This window comes from Sceloporus undulatus, chromosome 4 (genome assembly GCF_019175285.1).
Source record: "Sceloporus undulatus isolate JIND9_A2432 ecotype Alabama chromosome 4, SceUnd_v1.1, whole genome shotgun sequence".
NCBI classification, from domain to species: domain Eukaryota; kingdom Metazoa; phylum Chordata; class Lepidosauria; order Squamata; family Phrynosomatidae; genus Sceloporus; species Sceloporus undulatus.
Window position 1 is genome coordinate 109,416,151 of NC_056525.1, and position 22,313 is coordinate 109,438,463.

Below are 22,313 nucleotides of genomic sequence, written 5' to 3' on the forward strand. Positions count from 1 at the left end.
ATTATTATTATTATTATTATTATTATTATTATTATTATTATTATTATTATTATTATTATTATTATAGTATTTATACCCCACCTGTATAGGGCAAGATTTTGTGTGTAATATATATACATACATATAATATATATATATATAGAGAGAGAGCTTACTTTGTCTTTATTGTAGACTAGTTAGTATTATTTTAGAGAGATTTTAGCCTTGTAATGCTGCTTTTTTATATTGTATGCTGCTTGGCAGGTTTTTATTCTTTTCTTATTATTTTACTTGACCCTTACTGTGTAAAGCACTGTGCAAACTTTATAGTGCTCTATAAATAAATGTTAATTTTATATATATATATATATATACACACACACACACACACACATATACATACACATACCAAACTTGCCTTAGGCTAAATCCGCACTGCACAAATCATTCAGTTTGACACCACTTTTAAGCATTCCATGGCTCAAATAAATAAATAAATTCTGGGAATTGTAGTTTTGTGAGACACTTAGCCTTCTGTGTCAGAGAGCTCTGGTGCTACAACAAGGTACACTTGCCAGAATTCCATAGCATTGAACCTTGACATGTAAAGTGGTGTCAAACCAGGTTATTTCTTCAGTGCACATATAGCCTCTGCCATATTTTGAAACGGTCCCCCTATTTCAACCCTCTTCCTTGACCTTTCAATTCTATAACAGAAACAGATCTTCCTGGGGTGAAGCCCAAAGAGGGGTTTGGAAACAAATTCGACCTGGGTGTTTCATCCAGATTCTTCAGAAAGCCCTCCTCTAGTGATTCCCAGACTCTGGTCCTCCAAAGTTTTTTTGGATTCAGCGTCTAGGACCCACAGCCATCTTAGCTAAGAGTGTAGGATTCTGGGAAGACCAGAATTTGGGAATCACTGAAGGATTATTAAAACTGAACATGAGTTTTAAGCTTATCATACTGTAACAAACAAAATGACATCTGTACCTTTAATCAAAACCTTTGAATTTGCAAAAGTCTTTGGTTTTCTGCAGTTATCCACTCCTTCATCCAAACCAATGAGCCTAGAAATATAATTAAAAATCAGGAAGACCTAAACTATTTCCATGCCAGGACACTGAACAGATTTCCCCACAGAGGTCCCTAGAGTTTATTCACCTAGTCTTTTTTGCCCGTAGGACTTAAATCTGTGCATCTTTGTTGTTGTGTGCCTTCAAGTCATTTTCAACTTATGGCACACCTCTGACAGGTTTCTTCACAGAGGGAGTTTGCCATTTTGTCATCATCTGAGACTGAGAGAGAGTGACTTGTCACTCCATTCTTTCTCCTTTTATTGTTTCCTGAGTAGAACATTGTATAGTTTACCTGAGGCAAAGTGACCCATTTCTGCCTAGTATTGCTGTGTTTATATTTATATGTGAGGCTTAAACGGTTTATTGCTATGTTTGGGTCCTGAAAGACCGGCATTAGAACTCATTGGCATTGTGTGTGTGTGTTTTGTGTGCCTTCAAGTCATTTCCGACTTATGGCAACCCTAAGGCAGGTTTTCGCAGCTTTTCTGGACAAGTTTCTTCAAAGGGGCATTTGCCATTGTCATCCTCTGAGGCTGAGAGCATGTGACTTGCCTAAGGTCACCCAGTGGGTTTCCAGGGCTGAGCCAGAAAATAATGCAACCACTTTTGGATGCATCTACACTGTAGATAATGCGGTTTGACACCACTTTAAATGCCATGGTTCAATCTTACAGAATCCCAGGAGTTGTAGTTTTGTGAAGCACAAGTGCTCTTTAGCACAGTCTTTAGCAGAGATGGCTAAAGAACTTGTAAAAGTGCAAGTCCCAGAATTCTATAGGATGGAACTACAGCATTTAAAGCTGTGTCAAGCTGCATTATTTATACAGTGTAGTTGAACACCAAAACTGCCATGGCTCCATCCTATAGAATCCTGTAGCCTGGAGAAGAGACAGTTAAGAGGTGATATTGTAGCTTGGTGAGGCACCAGCACTCTGTGGCAGAGAAGGCTAAAGAACTACAAATCCCAGGATTCCATAGGATGGAGTTCCACTGGTGTCAAACAGCATTGTTTCTACAGTGTAGAAATAACGCACCCATTGCCATTTTCCAAGGCCAGTGCTGAAGACCATGCCAGAAAAAAAGGGGCCAGTGTAATGTGGCAACTAAAAAAGCCAATGCGATTCTAGGCTCCATCAATAGTGTCCAGATCAAGGGAAGTAACTGTGCCACTCTATTGTGCTTTGATTGGGCCTCGCCAGGAAAACTATGTCCAGGTCTGGGCACCACAATTCAAAAAGGACATTGAGAAACGAGTGTGTCCAAAATAGTGAAGGGTCTGGAAATGATGAGTCCCTATGAGGAGACACTTAGGAAGCCTGGAGAAGAGACGGTTAAGAGGTGATATGCCCTGTTTAAATATTTGAAGGAATGTCATAATGAGGATGGAGCAGGCTTGTTTTCTGCTGTTCCAGAGAGTAGGAATGGATTCAAGCTACAGGGAAAGAGATTCCACCTAAACCAGTGATGGTGTACCTATGGCATGTGTTCCAGAGGTGGCACTCAGAACCCTCTCTGTGGGCACACATGTTGTTGCCCTAGCACAGAGTTTGCCAGAGTTTCTTACTAGAAAGCCAGAGGGACGTGGCACTTTGCAATAAATAAGTGGGGTCTGGGTTGCAGTTTGGGCACTAGGTGTGTAAAAGGTTCACCATCACTGACCTAAACGTTAGGAGGGACTTCCTGACAGTAAGGGCTGCTTGACAGTGGAACACACTCCCTCGGAGAGTGGTGGAGTCTCCTTCTTTGGAAGTTTTTAAACAGAGGCTGGATGGCCATCTGTCAGGGGTGCTTTGATTCTGTGTTCCTGCATGGCAGAATGGAGTTGGATTGGATGGTCTTGGAAATCTCTTCCAGCTCTGTGATAATATGATTCTGTCCTAAAGGTCTCCTATGGTGACTCTCTGTAGCATAGTGCTGGAGCAAACTAGGGATGTGGTCTTCCTGAACATACTTATTATGGCACAAGTCCCATGTCAAGTGGAGCCTACTTCTGAGGAGGAGATCAGATGAGGGTTACAATAAAACGACTTCAGGATCCCTAGACTGAGAGTGAAAACATGAACAGCAAGGACCCATTTTGTTAATAAAATGCGTGCAGTAATTGACAGGAGATCCACAGAGGAGCAGTATTTTAGTTGTGGATACCTTGCAGAGTTAAAATAAAATGATTAAAGTATGAAGAACCCGTTGTCTGGATTTTTGAGCAAGCTTTAAGGCATGCAAACCCACCAAATGTATAGACCATGGAGAATTACTTGGGAATTCTGCAGAATTAAATATACTGCCGAAATAAAGCAGTTTGACACCACTTTGTTTTCACGGCTATGGAATTCTGGGATCTGTAGTTTTGTGAGCAATTTAACCTTCCCTGTCAGAGAGCTCTGGTGCCCCATCAAACTACAAATCCCAGAATTCCATAGCATTAGGCTGTGGAAAGTTAAAGTGGTGTCAGAGTGCTTTATTTCTGCAGTATGGCAGCAGCCATAGTGAGTACTAAACATTTGTAGAGTGTTGTATCCACTACCTCTCTGGGGTAACTTTTATTGATTTTTGTATTGGGGTCATAAGAGCATTAAACATCACTGTAACCATAAGATTCTGTATCATTCCCATTTCTCCTACATGGCTGGTTCAGTTTGCTCTTTACAATGCTTCAGAATATAGTGTTATGCCTATATTTTCACCAAATCATTCATTGTTTTGAAATGTAGGTTCTCTTAACATTTTGTGGCCACTTTCCCTATGAGACATGAGAATTTTTTTGTTGCTGCATCCCTGAACCAAGGGTCTGTTGATGCTTTATTAAACCATTTTGTGCTCCAAATTCCGACTAAAATCTATGAACCTTGCATAATTTGTATCAAGGCCTATGTTGCTGTGAGTTTTGTATTCTTATTTGTCTCAGTCTTCACAGCTCCCCCTCCCCCCCAAAATATTTTTCTTCCTAGAACAAGCATAATAATGTTGTTCCCACTCAGTCCTATGTGACATGCAAAACTGATTGGGGTGGATACCATTTCTAGAATCTTTCCCCATAAACAATTCATAATTCACAGTATCATTGCGACCTGATTTTGTGGAGAGTGTGAATAGATGGTTATGCGGAGCTGGTTTTGTTTGGAAATGATTAATGAAGTTTTAATACTGTCAAAATCTTCTAAAATATTGGTTTTGTACTTAGAATGCTTTACTCTTTTTCAAGAAATATTGCACATAAACCTTGTTTGTTATTTTACGCTTAATTTTCTGATTTAGTCTGGTATATCTTCCTTCTAAATCTAGGCAATAAACACACTTCTCTGTTTTTGATCAGGCCTGATAAAGATATTAAAGTGTTATAATCAGAGCTTAGGATGTTACTTCATAAAAGGAATTTGTTCCATTATTCCTTAGAACTATCCTTTTTAAAATCATTGGCCTGTTACAGACAGGCCAAAATAAAGCTGCTTCGAGTCACTTTGGAGGTATGGTATTTCAATGATGCATGCGTCCTAAGAGTCCAAAGGCCACACCAAAGCTGCACTCCAGTCCTTAGAACAGTAGTGTGGCTTTGGTGCAGCGTTTGGACTCTTAGGATGCATGCATCATTGAAATACAATACCTCCAAAGTGACTCGAAGCAGCTTTATTTTGGCCTGTCTGTAACAGGCCATTGTGTTTTGTGTGTGTGTAATAATATGTCTTAGCCATTAACGTGCTGCACTGATTTGTTCTTTGAAGAGCAAGGAGGAGTGTTGGCTCTTACTTTCATATATGAAGTGACCAAATGGGAGAGGTGGTGTGTTTTTAAAGAACCTTTTAATGTGTGCATTTTGTCAGAGCAGCAAAGGATCCTGCTGTTTGCTTCTGGTTCAAAATAATGAACCACAGAAACCAACATAGTACAGAAGTGGTTCCTGTTGAAGGTGCTTACAGTATGGTTGAGAATTATGTGGCACCTGTGTGTGTTATTGGAGTGCAAATCCCAGGAGCCCCAGTGGGCATAGCCAGTGGTAAGGATGTTGGGACTTGCACTCCAGTAACATTTGACAGGCTTGATTATTCCCACCCTGTCTAAAAGTATCATGTCTTTTGTAAGCCCAAAATATTACTGTGAGTGTATCATCCACACTGCAGAAATAAAGCCGTTTCATACTGCCATGACTCAGTGCTCTGGAATCCTGGGATTTGTACCTTTGTGAACTATTTAGCCTTCTCTGTTAGAGTGTTCTGGTGCCCCACCAAATTACAAATCCACAGCTGTGAAGGTTAAAATGGTGCCACACTGCTTTATTTCTGCAGTGTGGCAGCAGCCTGAATGTTCAAAAACCAGTTTTGTTGGTGGCTAAAAATCCACCATTGCCTCCCAAATCAACTCACTGAAGTAATAGCTGTTACTCTAAAAACTCTGGTTATGGTACTATTCCTGTAACTTGTTTTCTGCAACTGTGTGTCTTATTTTTAAATTCAGAGAATTTCACTCCTTTATTTGAAAGTTGTTCACTTAAATGCTACTGCTGGACTCTTATTGTAGCATTGTATTGGCAGTCTTATTTTAATTTAACATCAGTAGGCGATTGGCAAATTAAGAACAAATGTACTTAAAACAGATTTAATAAATAGTACATCCTCATTGTAAATTGACTCAATATAAGAAATTGTCTACATAACTTACAGAAAGTATTGTACTGTATATGCTGTCAGTGAATTCACAGTGACAGAATACAGAAATGTATATCTCAGCCTTTCAAACAGGAATTTCGATAATATATACTTCTCAGTGCAGAATGGCTTGCCTTTGTTTTTCTGACAACACTGATAAGATAGAAATATACATAACAGATAAAATAAATCTTGGTAATTTAGGGGCTGAACAGATCTCCCGAGAAAGCGGCATCCCGCTGCTCCTTTCAGCACCAGATCGGGGCTGTAGCAACCGCAGGCCATGGCCCTAATCCAGCAGTTTGCTGCTCTAAAAAGAAGCAACAAAATGCCACTCTTTTTTAGAAGAGCAAAACGCCACTCTTGCCACCGTCACAGTGGCTTTTTGGTGTTTCTTTGGCGCAACGCATCTAAACTCTGCCCCAAAGAAACGGTGTGACACCGCCCGCCATCTGGTTAGGTGTGTGATGTGATGCTGACATTGGGGCAGAGTTGGGTCATGCAGTGTGGTGTCGCCAAGCCCCCACTCTTATTTCTTGCCAGTCTGTTCAGGCAATTAGTCTCACCCTTCATAGCTAAATTTCATTTGCATATAAAGGGAATATAATCTAGTTACTTCTTCTAAAGCTTGGAAAGCCTGTTATAAAATGTTTTTGTTAAGTGTTACAATTGGCTTAAGGCCTAAGGAAAATTTACAAACTGTTCCCAGAGCAATACAACAGTCTTGTTGTACTACTGTGGATGTGAGGAGCATATCAATGTGATGGATAAAAAAAGAAAGAAATTAGACTAGAAGTGGAACACAGCTAAAGGAACTTTCTGTACTTAGGCAGCAGTGAAAAGGGATTTGCTTGGACACAATAACCAGAGCCAAATGCCCATTGAGTGCAATTTCCAGTTTCCCACAATGGCAAGCCTCAGGCAAGGCATTAAGGTATGTGTTTGGAAAAGCAGCCATGTGGCCTGGGAGTTCTGGTCCAAAAAAGTAATTGTTTGTAGGTTTGATTAAGGAAATCAATATCTCTTAATGTTTCTTCCAGCTGTTGGAAGTTCCATCATGATTAGTAGCTATTAATACTTACTCTTTGGCATGTGCACATTGAGAATATGTTCTCATATTTTCTTCAAAACAAAATCTCATGGATTCTTCAAGCAGACCTTTAAGAACTTTTTTGGATCGTAGTGCCTAGAACCAACCACCCCCAGTCAGTATAGCCATGTTAACTGAGGGATTTGGTGAGTTGATATAAAAGTCATTCCCTCTCCACCATGAAACTGTCTCTCTCAAAGGGATTAGGGATGTCATGACATCTCTATGGAAGCAGCCATCAATAAAACAGATGTAAAACATATATTTGTTGTGTAACCACACCCTAGTTGTTTCTGCTCCTTACAGAATACAACAGAGCCAGTCAAAATATCAGCGTGACTAACAATGTGTTTCCTCCTTTTCTTTTTACAAAGGCAACTCTGGTGTATCAACAGCTGTTAACATTACCTGGTCATCCATCAATTTTAAGACACTACTGCTTTGGGAACCTGAGCCAACCAATTACGTTTATACAGTAGAAATAGATGGGTAAGTTGCATTTGATGGCTTATCCATTCCTCTTTTAGCTGAGGGACAGTAACTTGGGGGTGAGGGAGTTAAGAAACTATAAGACTGTACGGATGCAACTATGACAGTTCTAACCTCATCTTAGTTGCACCTGTTTTGAGGAAACTGCAGTTGGTTTTATTTTCTTTGCATAACACTTCAGTTTGGAACACACTAACCATACAAATACATGCTTGTGTGGACTGAAATGCACATTTTGGTGAGAAGACCAGAGATTTCTTATTTTCTGTTCTCAAGTTTAAAAAGGTTTTCATGCATAGTCTTTTTGTATAGCATTGTGCTTTTTCTTGCTCCTAAAATTTGAAAGAAATACATATTTTAAAAAGTTTACACTATAGCCTGGATAGATGAGAGAGTAGAATGGGGTCAATGATTCCAGGCCAGATTACACACTTCCTTTTCACCAGGGGATGGTTCCTTTTTTATATATACTGTATAAGAGTTAAAGTACACTACTTACATTGACTCGTGAATATGCTGACTCAGATTTCTTGGGTCAATTTTTTTGTCTAAAATTTCTCAACTTATACATGAGTATATACAGTGTTTCCTTTTCCTTACAGGTGTGAAACATTGTGACAGTTTGGAATTTTCCTAATGACAATTATTACCATATAGTAACAGACATAGGAATGACTGTTAATCTTAAGAATCTGTTGTTTTTGCTCATTTGGTTGAGCCAAAATGCAAACAGGAAGAGCCAGAATCCTATTTGGCAGTTACAAATGCTTAATTTCTATGGTTACGGAACTGTGCAGTAAGTTCTGGCACAGTTTCCCAATTCCCACTTACCAGGAAGTAGTCATTGCAATTGATGGGGGCCTGTTTCCCTCTTGCTCTAAAAAACAAATGACTGACTTTCCCACCCCTTCCCACTAGTGATCTCCAGAAGGCAGAAGCATGCTCTCTGTTACAATTCTTCCTAGTGCCAGAGATCAATCACTCATGTGAAGTGGGGTGGAAATGCTTCCTGAGCAACAGGGTAATGGACCACTGTTGAGTGCAGCAACCACATCCTGGTAAGTGGGGGTTAGAGGACTTCCATGTGCTTCTAAACTAGGGAATATGTGTTAAGGAACAATAGAATTATACTACACAGTTAGAGATGCATGACTCCAGGATACACATTTATAACTCCCCAACAGGGATCTGCCCAACACTACTTGACAATATAGATCAAAGTTAGTATGATGCATCTGGCAAGAATAGCTACTTCTTTCTGACTGCTACAGTTTATTGAACCGCAGCCTCCTTTTGCACATATAAACAAAGTCAGGCCAGGTTACTGCTAGGATTTAGGACTATCAAGGAATACCAGGGGCTATGTTTCACAGGAAGGTGATGGCAAACCACCTCTGAGTATTCCTTGTGCTAAGAAAACTCTTATGAAATCAATGGGCTTGCCATAAATCAACAAGTGGATGGGTTGCCATAAATCAACAAATGACTTGTAGGCATATATAAGCACGAGTATACACATGTTAATTTTCTGTGTCTTCATTACTTACTTTATCATTATAGGCAGCTATCCGATCGAAAGAAAGCCTGTATTCATACCAGAAATACTGAATGTGATGTTACGAACCTGCTGAAGAATGTAAAAGATAGCTATGTTGCTCGCATATACTCTGAAGTGCCATACCAGAATGATGATTATAATACTCCTCCTTATGAAGTCTCTCCATCATTCACACCTTATGCACAGAGTAAGTAAGAAATGTTATACTTGTGTCCCCCTGTCTCTCACTTGCAGAATGAGATTCTGCATGCAGATTTCAGGATTTACAAAGTTACAACTCTATGCAGTTTATGCAGGAAGAAGGATTTTGGATCCCTTGACATTCAGTTAGCATTCAGTGCTAATTTAAGTCATAAATCCATTAATGCTATTTATATCCCACCTTTTCTTCCTTAACTGGGAGGCTGGATCACGTTTGATTGGAGCAGTAGAGAGAGGGATTATTTAACCCTTTCTCTCGGTGCCATTTTCTGAGTTGAACTTGTTCCTATGCTGCTGCTTATACAATAGGTGAAAATATCAATATCTGCAAGTCCTGCTCCATCAAATGTTTACAAATGCACTGGAGGGAAGGGTTTACAATCTAGTTATTTATCCCCTTGCCCCTGTCAAACTGAGAACCTTTCATTTCGTTTGTTAAGCAGTCTCATTATGGATCTCTTGCCTAATGTGTATTTTGTCCATAAGATCCAATGGGAGTTGTGTGTGAGAAAATCTTTAAGGATATTACTTGTAATCTGCCTTCAGAGAGTCTTCATTCAGAAAGGTGTTAAATGCATGAAATATATGTGTATATTCCCTTCAACATATGAGTTCTGGGCATTTGCAAGAGAGACCTCGCCTATAAAATTACTCAAAACTTTATTTGCAGAGGAATATATAACATCTCTCTATTTTGGCCAGTAATATCATGATTTATAATACTGTACAGTGTGCTTCATTTTAAGTGTTTATACTATCTGCAGTGTTAGTGTTAGGCCTTGAATCCTGCTCCTTACATTGTGAGAAGATAAGCAATTTCTTTAGAGCACTGTACTGAAAGATTTAACTTGTTCATTTGTGATAAAAACACAGTCGGAGTCAGTTTTTAAAGCTCTTCTTCCAGGTATAATTTAAAACCATTTTTCTTTTAGCTGAGATTGGAATCCCAACCATCAAACAATTTGAACAGATAGACAAAACTTTGATAATAGAGATATTGGATCCACTAACACCTTACAGATTTGAGAATGGAAGCTTCCAAACTATCAGGGACGTATTCAAAGATGATCTAGAATATACAGTGTACTACTGGAAAGACCAAAGTTCAGGAAAGGTGAGCATCTGTTTTCAGTCTCCAAGGTTTTCGGTTTCTATAACAATTTTCTTAACATTTGTAAAGCTCAATACAGATACAAATTGGCAATGTATACAAAAGTTGTATTAAAAAGAAATTATCTATAAATCTAGTCTGATGTAGTCATGAGGGGATGTCATATGTGACTACTGGGGAGATGGCACTGGACTACTCTTTGGTTGTGGTCTACTCTTTCCAGAGAGATTCACCTTTTTGAATGTCTTTCCAGTGACAGGTGAAGACCTTTTTTTTCATTTTATTGGGCTTTCCCCCTCCACTTCTGTTGATCCATTTGGGGTTTTTGGATGATACTTTTGAAAGAGTTGGTTCCTTGGTTTAGTTTAATATTTATTTTATGGTGTTTAAACTATTTGATTTTAAGCCATCTCATAATCTGTTTAAACACTGGGATAACACTGGGATTCTATAAACCTAGAAAATAAATACAATACATGTGATATGAAATTGTTGCATATGCGTAAAAGGTAAGAGAGCCAGGTTTATATTTTGTTTTGTATTAAATATGTAGATCTTACTGATTTATTCACACTTTTACAAAATGGGATTGTGTAGATCACTAAAAGGATTAATTGTTGCCAGTTTTCTTCCATACATTTGTCCCGGTCCTTGCAAATAGATTTATTTTAATGGGATTACCTTAATCTTAATTAAATGGTAGCCAGCGTGGTGCAGTGGTTTGAGCATTGGATAACAACTCTGGAGACCAGGGTTCGATTCTCTCCTTCTGCCATGAAAACCCACTGGGTGACCTTGGGCTAATCACACTTTCAGTCCCAGAAACTCCTGTGGTAGGTTCACCTTAGGGTTGCCATAAGTCAGAATCGACCTGAAGGCACACAACAACAAATCTTAATCTGATATGATAAATTTCTAACTTTTAATTTCAAACTTCTCCCTATTACCTTATCTATATTAAATCTGCTCTGCTTAAGCCTCCCCCCCTTTTTTATGTACTTTGAATTTGCACAGTCTCTGTTCATCAATGTGAAGAGCTAAATTACTTACAGTTATATATTCAAATAAATTTCTTTCTGCTTGCAGAAGTGGTCGACCAAAAGAAGCAACCAGTTTGAACTGAATGTCGATGAAGGGGAAAACTACTGTTTCTATGTCCAAGCAACTGTTAGATCAAACTCAAAGAGCCGTGACAGTCCAAAAAGCATGGATAGATGTACTAGCATTAAAAGGGAGGAATTGGACAGTACGTATTGATCAATGCTTATGTTTCATATAAAGTATTGATAACAGATTACTTCTGTACCTTACTGAGGGACTTCTGTTTAGTTTTCTGTGTAATCATATAAAGTGAGCTCTCAATGCATTTATCCTTTCTCTACTATGAAATTTGGTCTGTAGAAAATTGGCAGTGTTTCCTTTCCCCACATGTTGTCATTGTTTGCCCGATTTTCTTCTTCCTATTAGAAACATCATCCAGCTGTTTTCTTTTTCTTTGAGAGTTCAACTGCATAGCCCAGAATATTACAATCCAAGAAGGGTGGTACCATTCAGAATCAAATTTAGAGATTAAATGTTCCAGTGTAACAGTCTTCTTTGCACAGACAACTAGTTTGTAAAGACAAAGGCCAAGCTAGAGGCTCTTTCTGTGTGCGCGCATGCCTTCAGGTTTCCTACCTACTTAGGCAAATCCATGAATTTCATATGGGTTTCTTAGGAAAGGACTACTCAGAGGTGATTTACCAGTTCCTTTCTCCGAAATACAGCTGATGATGGCTTAGTATTCATTGGCAGTCTTCCATCAAAGTACTAACCAAGCTGACACTGCTTAGCTTCCAAGATAGGATCTGGTGTCTTTAGGGCAGTGATGTCCTATCTCTGGTCCTCCAGGTGTTTTTGGACTTCAGCTCCCAGCATCCCAGACCATTGGCCAAGGTGGCTGAGGCTTCTGGGAGCTGAAGTCCAAAAACACCTGGAGGGCCAGAGTTTGGACATCACTGCTTTAGGGTGTATTGAAAAATAAATCCCAAGCACTTCCATTTAATTGTGTATATGACTGAAACTTTGGATACGAAGTATTCAGACATGTGACCTCATCTGAGATTTTAACATTCCTAGTAAAGTTGCTTATTATATTGTTCTGAATGTGTAACTGAAAAAGAAGGGAGAGGGACAGGCTCATTTCCTCTTGTTTGTATGTCTCTTCATGTTAAAATTGGACCCTTGCTTTATGAAAGGTGTAGGTATGTAATTCAACAAATGTGTTACTCCGGTTATGACCCTAATGTGTTAGCATTCAAGGAAAGTGGCTCTTAACATATTTCATAATTAGAACATAGATTCATTTTATTCTGAAACCACAGCCAAGAGCAATTATAGAAAAAGTATGTCCTCTTAAACTGACTTCACTTTTTCTTTCTTCCCCAGGACTTGACTTAGACACAATTCTTATCATAGCAGCTGTTGCAGCTGGAGTCATCGTTCTTGTTATAATTTTGTCTGTGGTTGCATATAAGTGCACAAGGCCGAAAGCAACAAAAAAAGAGAACATACCTCCAAATCTGTAGAGAGAAAAAGCTCAAGCCTTCAAAGTGCTGATGGCACGAAATACTCTCCTCTCACCTGTGGAAGCAATTGTGACTGACTCCTTACATCAGATGACTTCTACTGTTTCTGTGAAACATTCCTTATAACACTACTTCAAAAACTTCATTTGAGTCTGCCAGGGACAACTGCGTGCACTGTTTAAAATATATTAATTGACAGAGGTGGTTAAAGTGCTACTGTTTCTTCTGCACTTTGGGTATATTTTTATATCATGGTACGGGTTTTATAACATAAGAAAAGCCTTTCATTGAAGCTTGACAGACTTCATATAAGGTTTTATGGTGTCCGATCAATATTAAACACTAGAATATGCCAGGTCCAGGTACATGCTATTCATTTTTAAACTGGAAAGTTCACTGTTTTGAAACAGATTTCTAGAAAAATTTTCAGAGCAATAACTCATTATTGGCAGCCATGTTGAATTAATAGGTATCATAACCTATACATTTTAATTTATGTATTAGGATTTAGCACTTTACCGGCTAATAACTGCTGGACAGAGACAGACCTAATTTATTTAAATGGCATATGTCTGTACATGTAGGTGATGTGATTTTGAGGTTCTTCATGGTACAACAATCAATGTTAATATATTTATGATTTTTAATAAAGGGGATATATATTTGTATATTTTGCATTAACTTATTTTATATGATATTTACAGAAATAAAAATAATTTAGAATTTAAAAAGTGTGTTGCTTGATTTTGCAGAAAATCTTTTTTCACATGTTAGTGCATGCATAAAACGAAGAAGTTGCTATACTTTTTTGAGCCAAATGAGTGCAACGCCTCTGCTTCATTTCCTTCCAATATTCAACATTTTCTAAGCCTAGTACCACTAGGCTACATAAACATTTGCCAAACAGTTACTACAGTCATAATTTATATAAAACTCTCAATAGGATGTCATACTCCTGTTGCAAGAATTATTGCATTTCAAAACATTGATATAAGATTCATCATGGATCTCTATGGATTTCTATGGTAATATACGATGCTTAATCTGTTTTTTTCTAAGATGTCTTTATGCAGTGTACATAATTAACAGTTGCTATCCATAACACCATTCATAGAGTGATAAGATCTTGTTTAGGAACAGAAGAGGTTAACTAGCATTTCCAGTATAGTAATCTCACTCCTGGTTGTGAGCAAGTGGCTGCCAAAATGCATATAATGAAAGGAATGTGATTATGGGCTTAACTTGGAACATGAAGCATGTGACCGTTTAGGACAAAGGGCTTTGCAGGAATAACACACACTCACACACACCATGTGTTTCTTTTCTTTCAATCTTTTCTTTACTTCATGCTTCTGTTGCTGAAATGCTGTCCAGTCAGATGGAACGTGGTACAAAAATCTATTAGGCCAATATACGTCAAATAGTTCAAAGGAGGCTTGGATTCTGTTGATTTCCCCAGTGGTGGATCCCAAGTATTTGTGTGAACAAAGGAATATTTCAAGTATTTAAGGACTGGTGAATTTGCATCAGGTGGAGAACTCAAGCTCTTCCCCATCGCATCACTCTTATTTTCCCCATTCCATCATTTTTATTTTAATCTTGCAGCACACTCACTCCCTAGCATCTCTCCTATAAAGCCATGTCAGTGCATCCATGTAGGTTACCTTCCATACCCCCCTCCAATGGATGTCTAAAACTATGGATAAAAGGGAAACCTGTTGTTTTTGATAAGATGAACTGCTTTTGGTCAAAGCACATTATAGAATCACACTGGAGGACCTAGAAATGCCAAAAGCCTTTTCTAGACCCTCTGGGGTAATTCTGTGGTATGCTTATGCCAGACATTGACCACAGAATTGCACTGAAGGACCTAGAAATACCTAAGGAGAATATTTTTTCAGATGTGGATAAGTGAAACAGCAGGTACTGAATTTGTGGATATAGAAATCATAATGTACATCTTCAGTCTGTATCCAGACCTGTAGGGGATGAAAAAAGGGTCAATCAATCAAATAAATATAATTGGCTTCCAGAAAAGTGTCCTACTCAAGTGTAAACTGGTTTGGATGTTGTGACACATGATGGCTTTCATATCGGTGAGATGGTGAATCCAGTTCAGGTTTTAATCCAAAATTTGAAGGAGCTATCTATGGTGCTGTTTTGGGAGTTAGAGGGTGAGACATTCAATATGACACTTTGACTTTTTTCTGTCCCTTTAATGTATTGGCAGGGGGAATGCAGCCCTCCATATGTTGTTGCGCTGTCCTAGCTAACAGGAAAGAATCCTGGGAACTGCAGTCCATCAACATCTGGAGAGCTGAATTTTCTGACTGCTGCTCTTAAGGGCAGTTCCTGGATTCAGGGGTAATACATTTCATAGGTTCCCAGACCACCCAGAAAACTGCACAGCCAAAAGAGATGCCAATAGATTTATATAAAACCCCTTCTGTCTGTATGTGAGCTCCTGGGATGGATACAGAAGTATTTGGTACTAGAGAAAAGGTGTCACTCAACGATACCTTTCAAGTTTGTATTTACAGATAGACTATTACCTGGCTGGCGAGTCTCCTTGACTGAAAGACTCCAGCTGAACAGAGCATGCTTCTCTCTGCAACCTGTGCATACATATTTAAAGAATCCATAACTACTAATAGCCTATCCCTTCAAATAATATTTCCCCTGTAAGCAGATAGGGTCAGATAGCCCTTCCTATGAAATGCCATCACTTGCTAATATTAAAAGGCTTTAGATTGGTAAAGAGGTACTAGTATGTTCCACCTCTGTTACGATTTATCAGTTTAAAGTGCTCAATCTAGTCGGACCTCAGCTATGGGAAAGCAGCACAACTGCTACTCCTCATACTTGGCAGGATGATTGCCTTTTTATACTTTCAGGTGTACTGCTGCCAAGGTTGAAGCTTTGTACCATCCCAAATGAAAGTGTTTTCTCAGGTCTTCTGATAGCAGCGAAGTGAAACACTCAGGCACTCTTTTGTGGGGGAAGCACTCAATGAGAGCAGAATGGCAATGGAGTAGTCTTCTTGCCACTCCAGTGCCTTCACTGATTCCACACTTGCCTTCCCAAAAGAGTTGAAGAAATAACAGCAGAGATCTGCAGTCTCAACTGGCAAAGCTTCCGCACTGTCTTTTGGAGACAGCTAACCTTGTGGGGCTCCAGATTATTAGTTCTCGACCTTTGGACCATGGTATAGACCTAGTAGCAATCAGGTTCCCAGGATTATCTGGCGTGGAGGGTAGATAGTGTAGGTGTCAGGTAGGCTTTGAGTTTGATCCAGCACAGCACTTTGTTGCTGCTGTGTGCCTTCAAGTCGTTTCTGACTTAGGGGTTTTCTTGGCATGTTTCTTCAGAGGAGGTTTGCCATTGACATCCTTAAGAGTGTGACTTGCCTATGCTGACCCAGTGGGTTTCATGGCTGAGCGAGGATTTGAACCCTATTCTTCAGAGTCATAGTGCAATGCTCAAATCACTACAGCACACTGCAGGAAGATTCTGGGTCCTAACTAAAGAGATAACTAAAGATTGCCACACCTAGCAGGAAAAACATTTGAATTGAATTTGTCTTTGCTAAGAACAAAATATATTCCAACATTCTCAAGAACCAAGCATCATATAAGATGATCTGATCAAATGCCTTCTTTTACCATCCTTTATTTCTAATCTCTTGATGTTTTGTAGTTTTAAATATTTATGCATATCTTGCTTTTTAACTTAACTTTGCCTAATCTGTCAGCTAGATTACTGACCAAATCCACAGCCACTTAGCTTCAATAAACACGCTGCATCTGGTGTTCTCAGACAGGGCTTCAACTTTTGACCTTTGTTAACATTTGGAGTCAGCAATAGCCAGGCTCTTGGTCACTCCTGATGGTTTTTGCTGGAACAGTCAACTAGGAAACAATTTAGCACAATTTTTCAAATATGCACACAGCTTCCCAGGTCTGAGTAAAAGAGACACAGGTCTTGTATAATAAAAAAGTGACAAATACAGTGGCTGAACCCAGACAATTGTACTATGTTGCTTGCTTCATGACAGTAAGAAGAGAAGTTGGTCTTTAAATGTAACTAACAAGCAGAATATATAAATTAGAAGAAAATAGGAGTTGCCCTTAAAGACATGGGAATGCCAATTCATCTGTTAGTCCTACTGAGAAATCTGTACTTAGGACAAGAGGCTACTGCCAGAACAGAATATGGAGAAACTGCATGGTTCCCAATTGGAAAAGGGGTCAGAAAAGGCTGCATTCTTCCACCCTATTTGTTCAACTTGTATGCAGAACACAGTATATGAAAAGCAGGCTTGAACACAGAAGGAGGAGTAAAAAGAGCAGTAAGGAGTATCAACAATCAAAGGTATGCAGACGACACCATACTTCTAGTAGAAAACATCACAGAACCAGAATAACTGCTGAGGAAGATCAAGAAAGTGGAAAGGCAGGCCTATTGTTGCACATAAAGAAAACAAGATTAATGACCAAAGAGAATTTACACAAATTCAACCTAGACAATGAGGAAATAGTAATAGTAAAAGAGATCTCAAACCTGGGATCAAATATTGATCAGAGTGGGGACTGAAGTCAAGAAATCATAAGAAGACTAAGAATGAGGAGGGCAGCTATGAAAGAACTAGAAAATATCCTAAAATGTAACGATATACAACTAAGCATGAAAGTTAGAATCGTACAAGCCATTGTATTCCCTTTTACCATGTATGGATGTGAGAGCTGGACAGTAAAGAAAGTGGATAGGAGGAAACTCAGTTAATTCAAGATGTGGTGCTGGAGAAGAGTGCTAGGGATTCTGTGGATAGCCAAAAAAGACAAACCCAGACCAAACCAAGCCAGAAATCTCTCTGGAAGCCAAGATTATTAAACTGAGGCTGTCATGCTTTGGCCACATCATGAGAAGACATGACACACTGGAAAAAACAATAATGCTTGGAAAGGTGGAGGGAAGAAGAAAATGAGGATAGCTGCATGATAGATGGATGGATTCTTTTCAAGAGGTCAGGGTATGAATTTGTTGGAACTAAGCAGAGTGGTGGAGGACAGGGAGTCTTGGAGATGTCTCAACCACAGTGTCACCATGAGTTAAGCATGGCTAACAACAACAACAAAGGAGTTGTCATGCATAGTCTGGAGCAAAAGCCTTTGTCGCTTCTTTACCTATAGGATTTACTACTGGCACATAACCACTATGGTCCTTTTGAACGCCTCCTTTGGCATTTGTTTTTCCTGATTTCTAGTTCTGTTTTGTTTTAAATGAAATTATAATTAAAGAAAACCTGGGATGCTGTGAAATTTCCAATACTAGCTTTGAGCTTTGCATACATTCTTAGAATACAGAAATGCCAGGTGAGAGCCTCCAAGCTGATGCTTCAACTTGAAATGTACCCCATAAAGAAATATACATTGCAGAGAGTGCATCCTGAAGAGTTCAGGCTTGGTGGAAGCATCCAAAATGGCTACAGGGATTGGATGGGGAGGGAACTGTTCTGGGTTGGACAAGCTAACAAGGTGGCAGAACACAAGATAGTATTTTTCCTGTGTTCTCTCTCTTTTTTTGTTTTGGTACACAGTGTGTTAGTTGGGGCTCTTCTTTGTTCATTTTGGAGGGAAATGTACTTTGATTCTGTGTGTGAATCTTGATTCTGTGTGTAGCGTGCCAATTGATATTTCCTCTTCTTAATTTGTATCATACAAGTGGACTCAATGAGAGAGAGATGGGAAGTATTTTCAGTATGATGAACACAGTACAATATAATTATTGTTGTGAATGGCATACATGTTCATCACTGTATCATCCCTGGTCAAAGAACTTTTTATTGTTTTAATGCTTAAAAATGTGAAGCTGGTTGACCCCAAAATTTGACCTTGTCATAATATCAAACAAAGAACTGAGTGTGTTGCTCATGAACACTCTGTTTCTGTCTTAGTGTCACTTTTAAAACTATAACCTGTGTCCAGTTTTTGGAATGAAGGGAAAAGAGTCTATAACAATGAAATATTTTTATACTGTTAGTACACAGATATTTAATGGACCATTGTATCAACTTTGGACAGCAGACTTTGGGGAGCAGTATCCATATGAGATATTTGCACTGAGTAGAATATGGCATTTACAACAGTTGGGAATTTAACCGTATGTATTTGCACATGTTCTGGCACTACTGTTTGAACTCCAAATAATAAGGAAAGTTCTTCACTGTGGTTCCTTGAAGACTCTGGCATTCCTTTCCTAGGAAGCCTAGGTTAGCTCCTTCCTTACCAGTACAGTGTTACCCCGGGATACGAATGCGCCACCTTACGAAATTTCCGGGTTACGAAAAAAATCCATTTAAAAAAACTGTTCCGGGTTACGAAGGTTTTTTCGGGTTACGAAAAAAAATTTGGTGCTTTTCGGCGCTATTTCGCACGAAATCGCGGCTTTTCCCCATTAGCGCCTATGGGTTTTCGGCTTGCGAAAGCCTTTCGGGTTACGAAAGCGGCGGCGGAACGAATTAATTTCGTAACCCGGGGTACCACTTGGCTGGCACATGAAGACCTTTTTGTTCTAGCAGGGTCTGGAGGAACAGATTGCTTTTACAGGAAAATAACTTTTTTAATGAGTTCTACATTACCTTGCTCTTTGTTTTTCAGGCAATGCTCCAAATGGTTTTAATTCTATAAACAGTTTACTGTTTTAGTTGTAACCTTTTGTATGTTTTTAGCTATATGTGTTTACACTTGCATTTAAAAAAAAAACTCTTGTAAGCCACCTTGAGTCTTAATTTTGGATGGAAAGTAATCTATAAATGAAGAAAGAAAACAGAATTTATACTCTGCTCTTCTTTTATTATGGTATTCAAGAGAGTCTCCAGTGGATCTCCACCAAAGCACTGACCAGCAATAAAATTGCTGAGCTTCAGCAAGATGTCTTTCACACATCTTCAAATTCAATGGTGATGCTTGTTCTCCTCACTGCTGCTAGATGTGTTTTTAACCAAGGCCAGCCTCGAAAGGCATTGAAATGTAGGCAATAAATATATGAGGCTTTCCAGTTAGATAGGATTATCCTTCGATTTGCAACCACCTGCCTGAATTGTTGCTGTGGTGGAAATTCTTAGCATCTCCCCACCCCTTCTTGACCATCTTTCTAGAATTTCAATTCTGGGAATAGATGCTTTCTTTTATAATCTGATAAACTTTTGCAGGAATAGAGTAGGGTATATTAACATTCTTGGAGTCATTAGCTAAGATTATCATTTGCATGCTGCGTTTGGTATTTGAGGAAAAAAAGGTCCTATTAAATTCCCTTTATAAACAAGTCCTTTGGTTCTCTTGAATACTTTAAACAAGACATCTTTGTTTGAAAGGCAAATCACTGTGTCATCATGCTGGCATCTCTCTCACGCAAAGCTCTTCTTCCTGCACTTTCTCAGGATGTTTCACCACCCACAGGTTTTAACACAAGCTCTCAGAGTAGGGGAGCATCTGCAAGTCTCAGAAGAATAAATGCACTATATGCAATACAACACTTACACTATATTTATATCTTAATCTTACTTACAAACGAAACCCATAGCTGAAAAACAAAACCATCACCTCTAGTTCTTCCTAGCTCATAAAAAATATTGTCTGGCTTCTTAGTAATATGGCAACAAAAGTGCACACACCATGGAGGGAAATTTTAGACTGACTACACTGATAATTTTTGGAATTCTCTATGTGTAGGAGTTTGGCTTTCCTTTCTTTTCCCTCTATTGGTCTCTCCTTAATATTTGACGATTGTTTGCTTCTTTATTAGTGTAAGCCCTTTTCAAATGAACAAGGAATGCTACATCTTCTTCGGTGAGGAAATCACCAACATATCTTTAATGAAAGGACCTGTGAACACTTACCATCCAAAACTGATGGCATAAGTGGACGGCAAAGCTCAAGACCCAATTATCATACTGTCAATGTGGTGTCCGAAGGTGCAGGATCTGAAAAACTACTTCGAAGACTTTGAATAGACCTCATCCTGTGAATTCCGAGGGTTGCTTGCATAAAATGCATGCTTCGTACCAGACGTTTTATTCCAATTAGCCAATTAGTAGTCTACTTTCTGGTGCTTACTTTTTATCAGCTGTTCTGATGAAAGGAACCACATTCAGTTCCAGTATTTCCACTGTGTATTTTATAGTCTTACATCAGCTACAAACCTGCTCTTCCCAACTCATTTCCATTCCCCATTATGGTAACAAAATGACAGAAGAGGAGCCATAAATTCAACAATAGCTCTTTTGTATTAACACAATGTCCTGAAATGTATAATTCAGCAAGGCTGTTTAATAGTTTAAACCATTGAAAAACAATTTGGTTGATCTAAAAATACGTCAAGTACACCGGCATCACCTTGCTTTCCAGTATATTAAAGAATCTATCCATGGTACTTTGAGTTGCTTCCTCTTCCCAAGCAAATATGTAACTGTCACAAGAATGGAGTTCGCTTTCAGCTCTCTGGAATTCAGTAATGTGTATGATGTGGTTCATAGAAAATGGAGAGGAAAATTGTTAGCTTTAGTATCTCACAGTTATAATACGTAATTCAGGAACAAGATTCATATGGCCCATGTGTGGTTCCCCCTACTGTCCTCAGATTTTCTATAATCCTCTGCACTTCTGCAGGGTCCTTCAGACCCCAACATTTAAAAAAAATTGGATGTGTGTGTCTTTTGGCTCTCAAATAGTCACCTTGCAATTCTTGCCAGGGAACCCAAAAGTCAGCTTCTGACTTTTAATTTAAGCTGTAAATTAAATGATGCGATTTTCCAGAGGGGGAAGAGCAGGCTCTCACACTTCCTCACAAATAGGTTATTTTAACTATGCCATTCACTATCAGCTGTGAAAACTATAACAGTGTACAAAATATTTAAGGCACATACCTTTAACCCATTCTAATCTACCATGTCCACTTGGAATCAGCACAGACAAGAGTACAATGTAGTAAATCTAAGATGGGATTCTAACAAGTCTAAACAAAATGGTCAACATGCAAAAGGCAGTGGAGTTACACATGCCCCAGTAAAAAAAAACACAACCAACCAATCAAAAGGAAAGGGGCAAACTGTGGCCCAATGCATATACACACTACCTATGGTCCATCTTGTCTCCTTTTCTCCCCTTGAAAGGATATATAGTAAATCAAAATTTGAAAGAAATAAAAAGTAGTTTTGGAGTAGGAGCTTGGTGTAAGCAGTTTTGGGCAACCAAAACTGTCCTTTATAGAGCAGTTTCTTTAGGGCTCCATCCTGTGTTCAAAAATAAATACTATACATCAAAGATACTTATTTCCACAAAAGCACACACAGAGAGAGAGAGAGATATTACACTGTACATCAGATCAGTAAAAAATGTTTAATTTTGTGCGTAATGTTTAATGCATAGGTAATTAAAAATAGATTAACTTCTTTAGTTGCATGAAAAATACGTCAAGTTTGTGTTTTTACCTATTGTGTCTGGTAAAATACGAGTAATAGACCAGTCCCCATTTTACTTGATGTAGCAACTATTTGTGGAATTTAAAAAACCCTTTTCATGACACTAGTTAAAAAAAACTAGGAG

General features: G+C 38.7%; 1 protein-coding gene across 1 annotated transcript in view; it reads left to right on the forward strand.

Moving 5' to 3' along the window:
• F3 (coagulation factor III, tissue factor) overlaps positions 1–13,396 on the forward strand; it is a 13,913-nt gene extending 517 nt beyond the window's left edge. Inside the window, exons 2-6 of the mRNA XM_042464186.1 lie at positions 7,160–7,274; positions 8,835–9,019; positions 9,966–10,147; positions 11,231–11,390; positions 12,572–13,396. Coding sequence (XP_042320120.1) covers positions 7,160–7,274; positions 8,835–9,019; positions 9,966–10,147; positions 11,231–11,390; positions 12,572–12,711 — 782 coding nt within the window. The 3' untranslated portion in view covers positions 12,712–13,396. The remainder of the gene's footprint in view (positions 1–7,159; positions 7,275–8,834; positions 9,020–9,965; positions 10,148–11,230; positions 11,391–12,571) is intronic.
• The last annotated feature ends 8,917 nt before the right edge of the window (positions 13,397–22,313 follow it).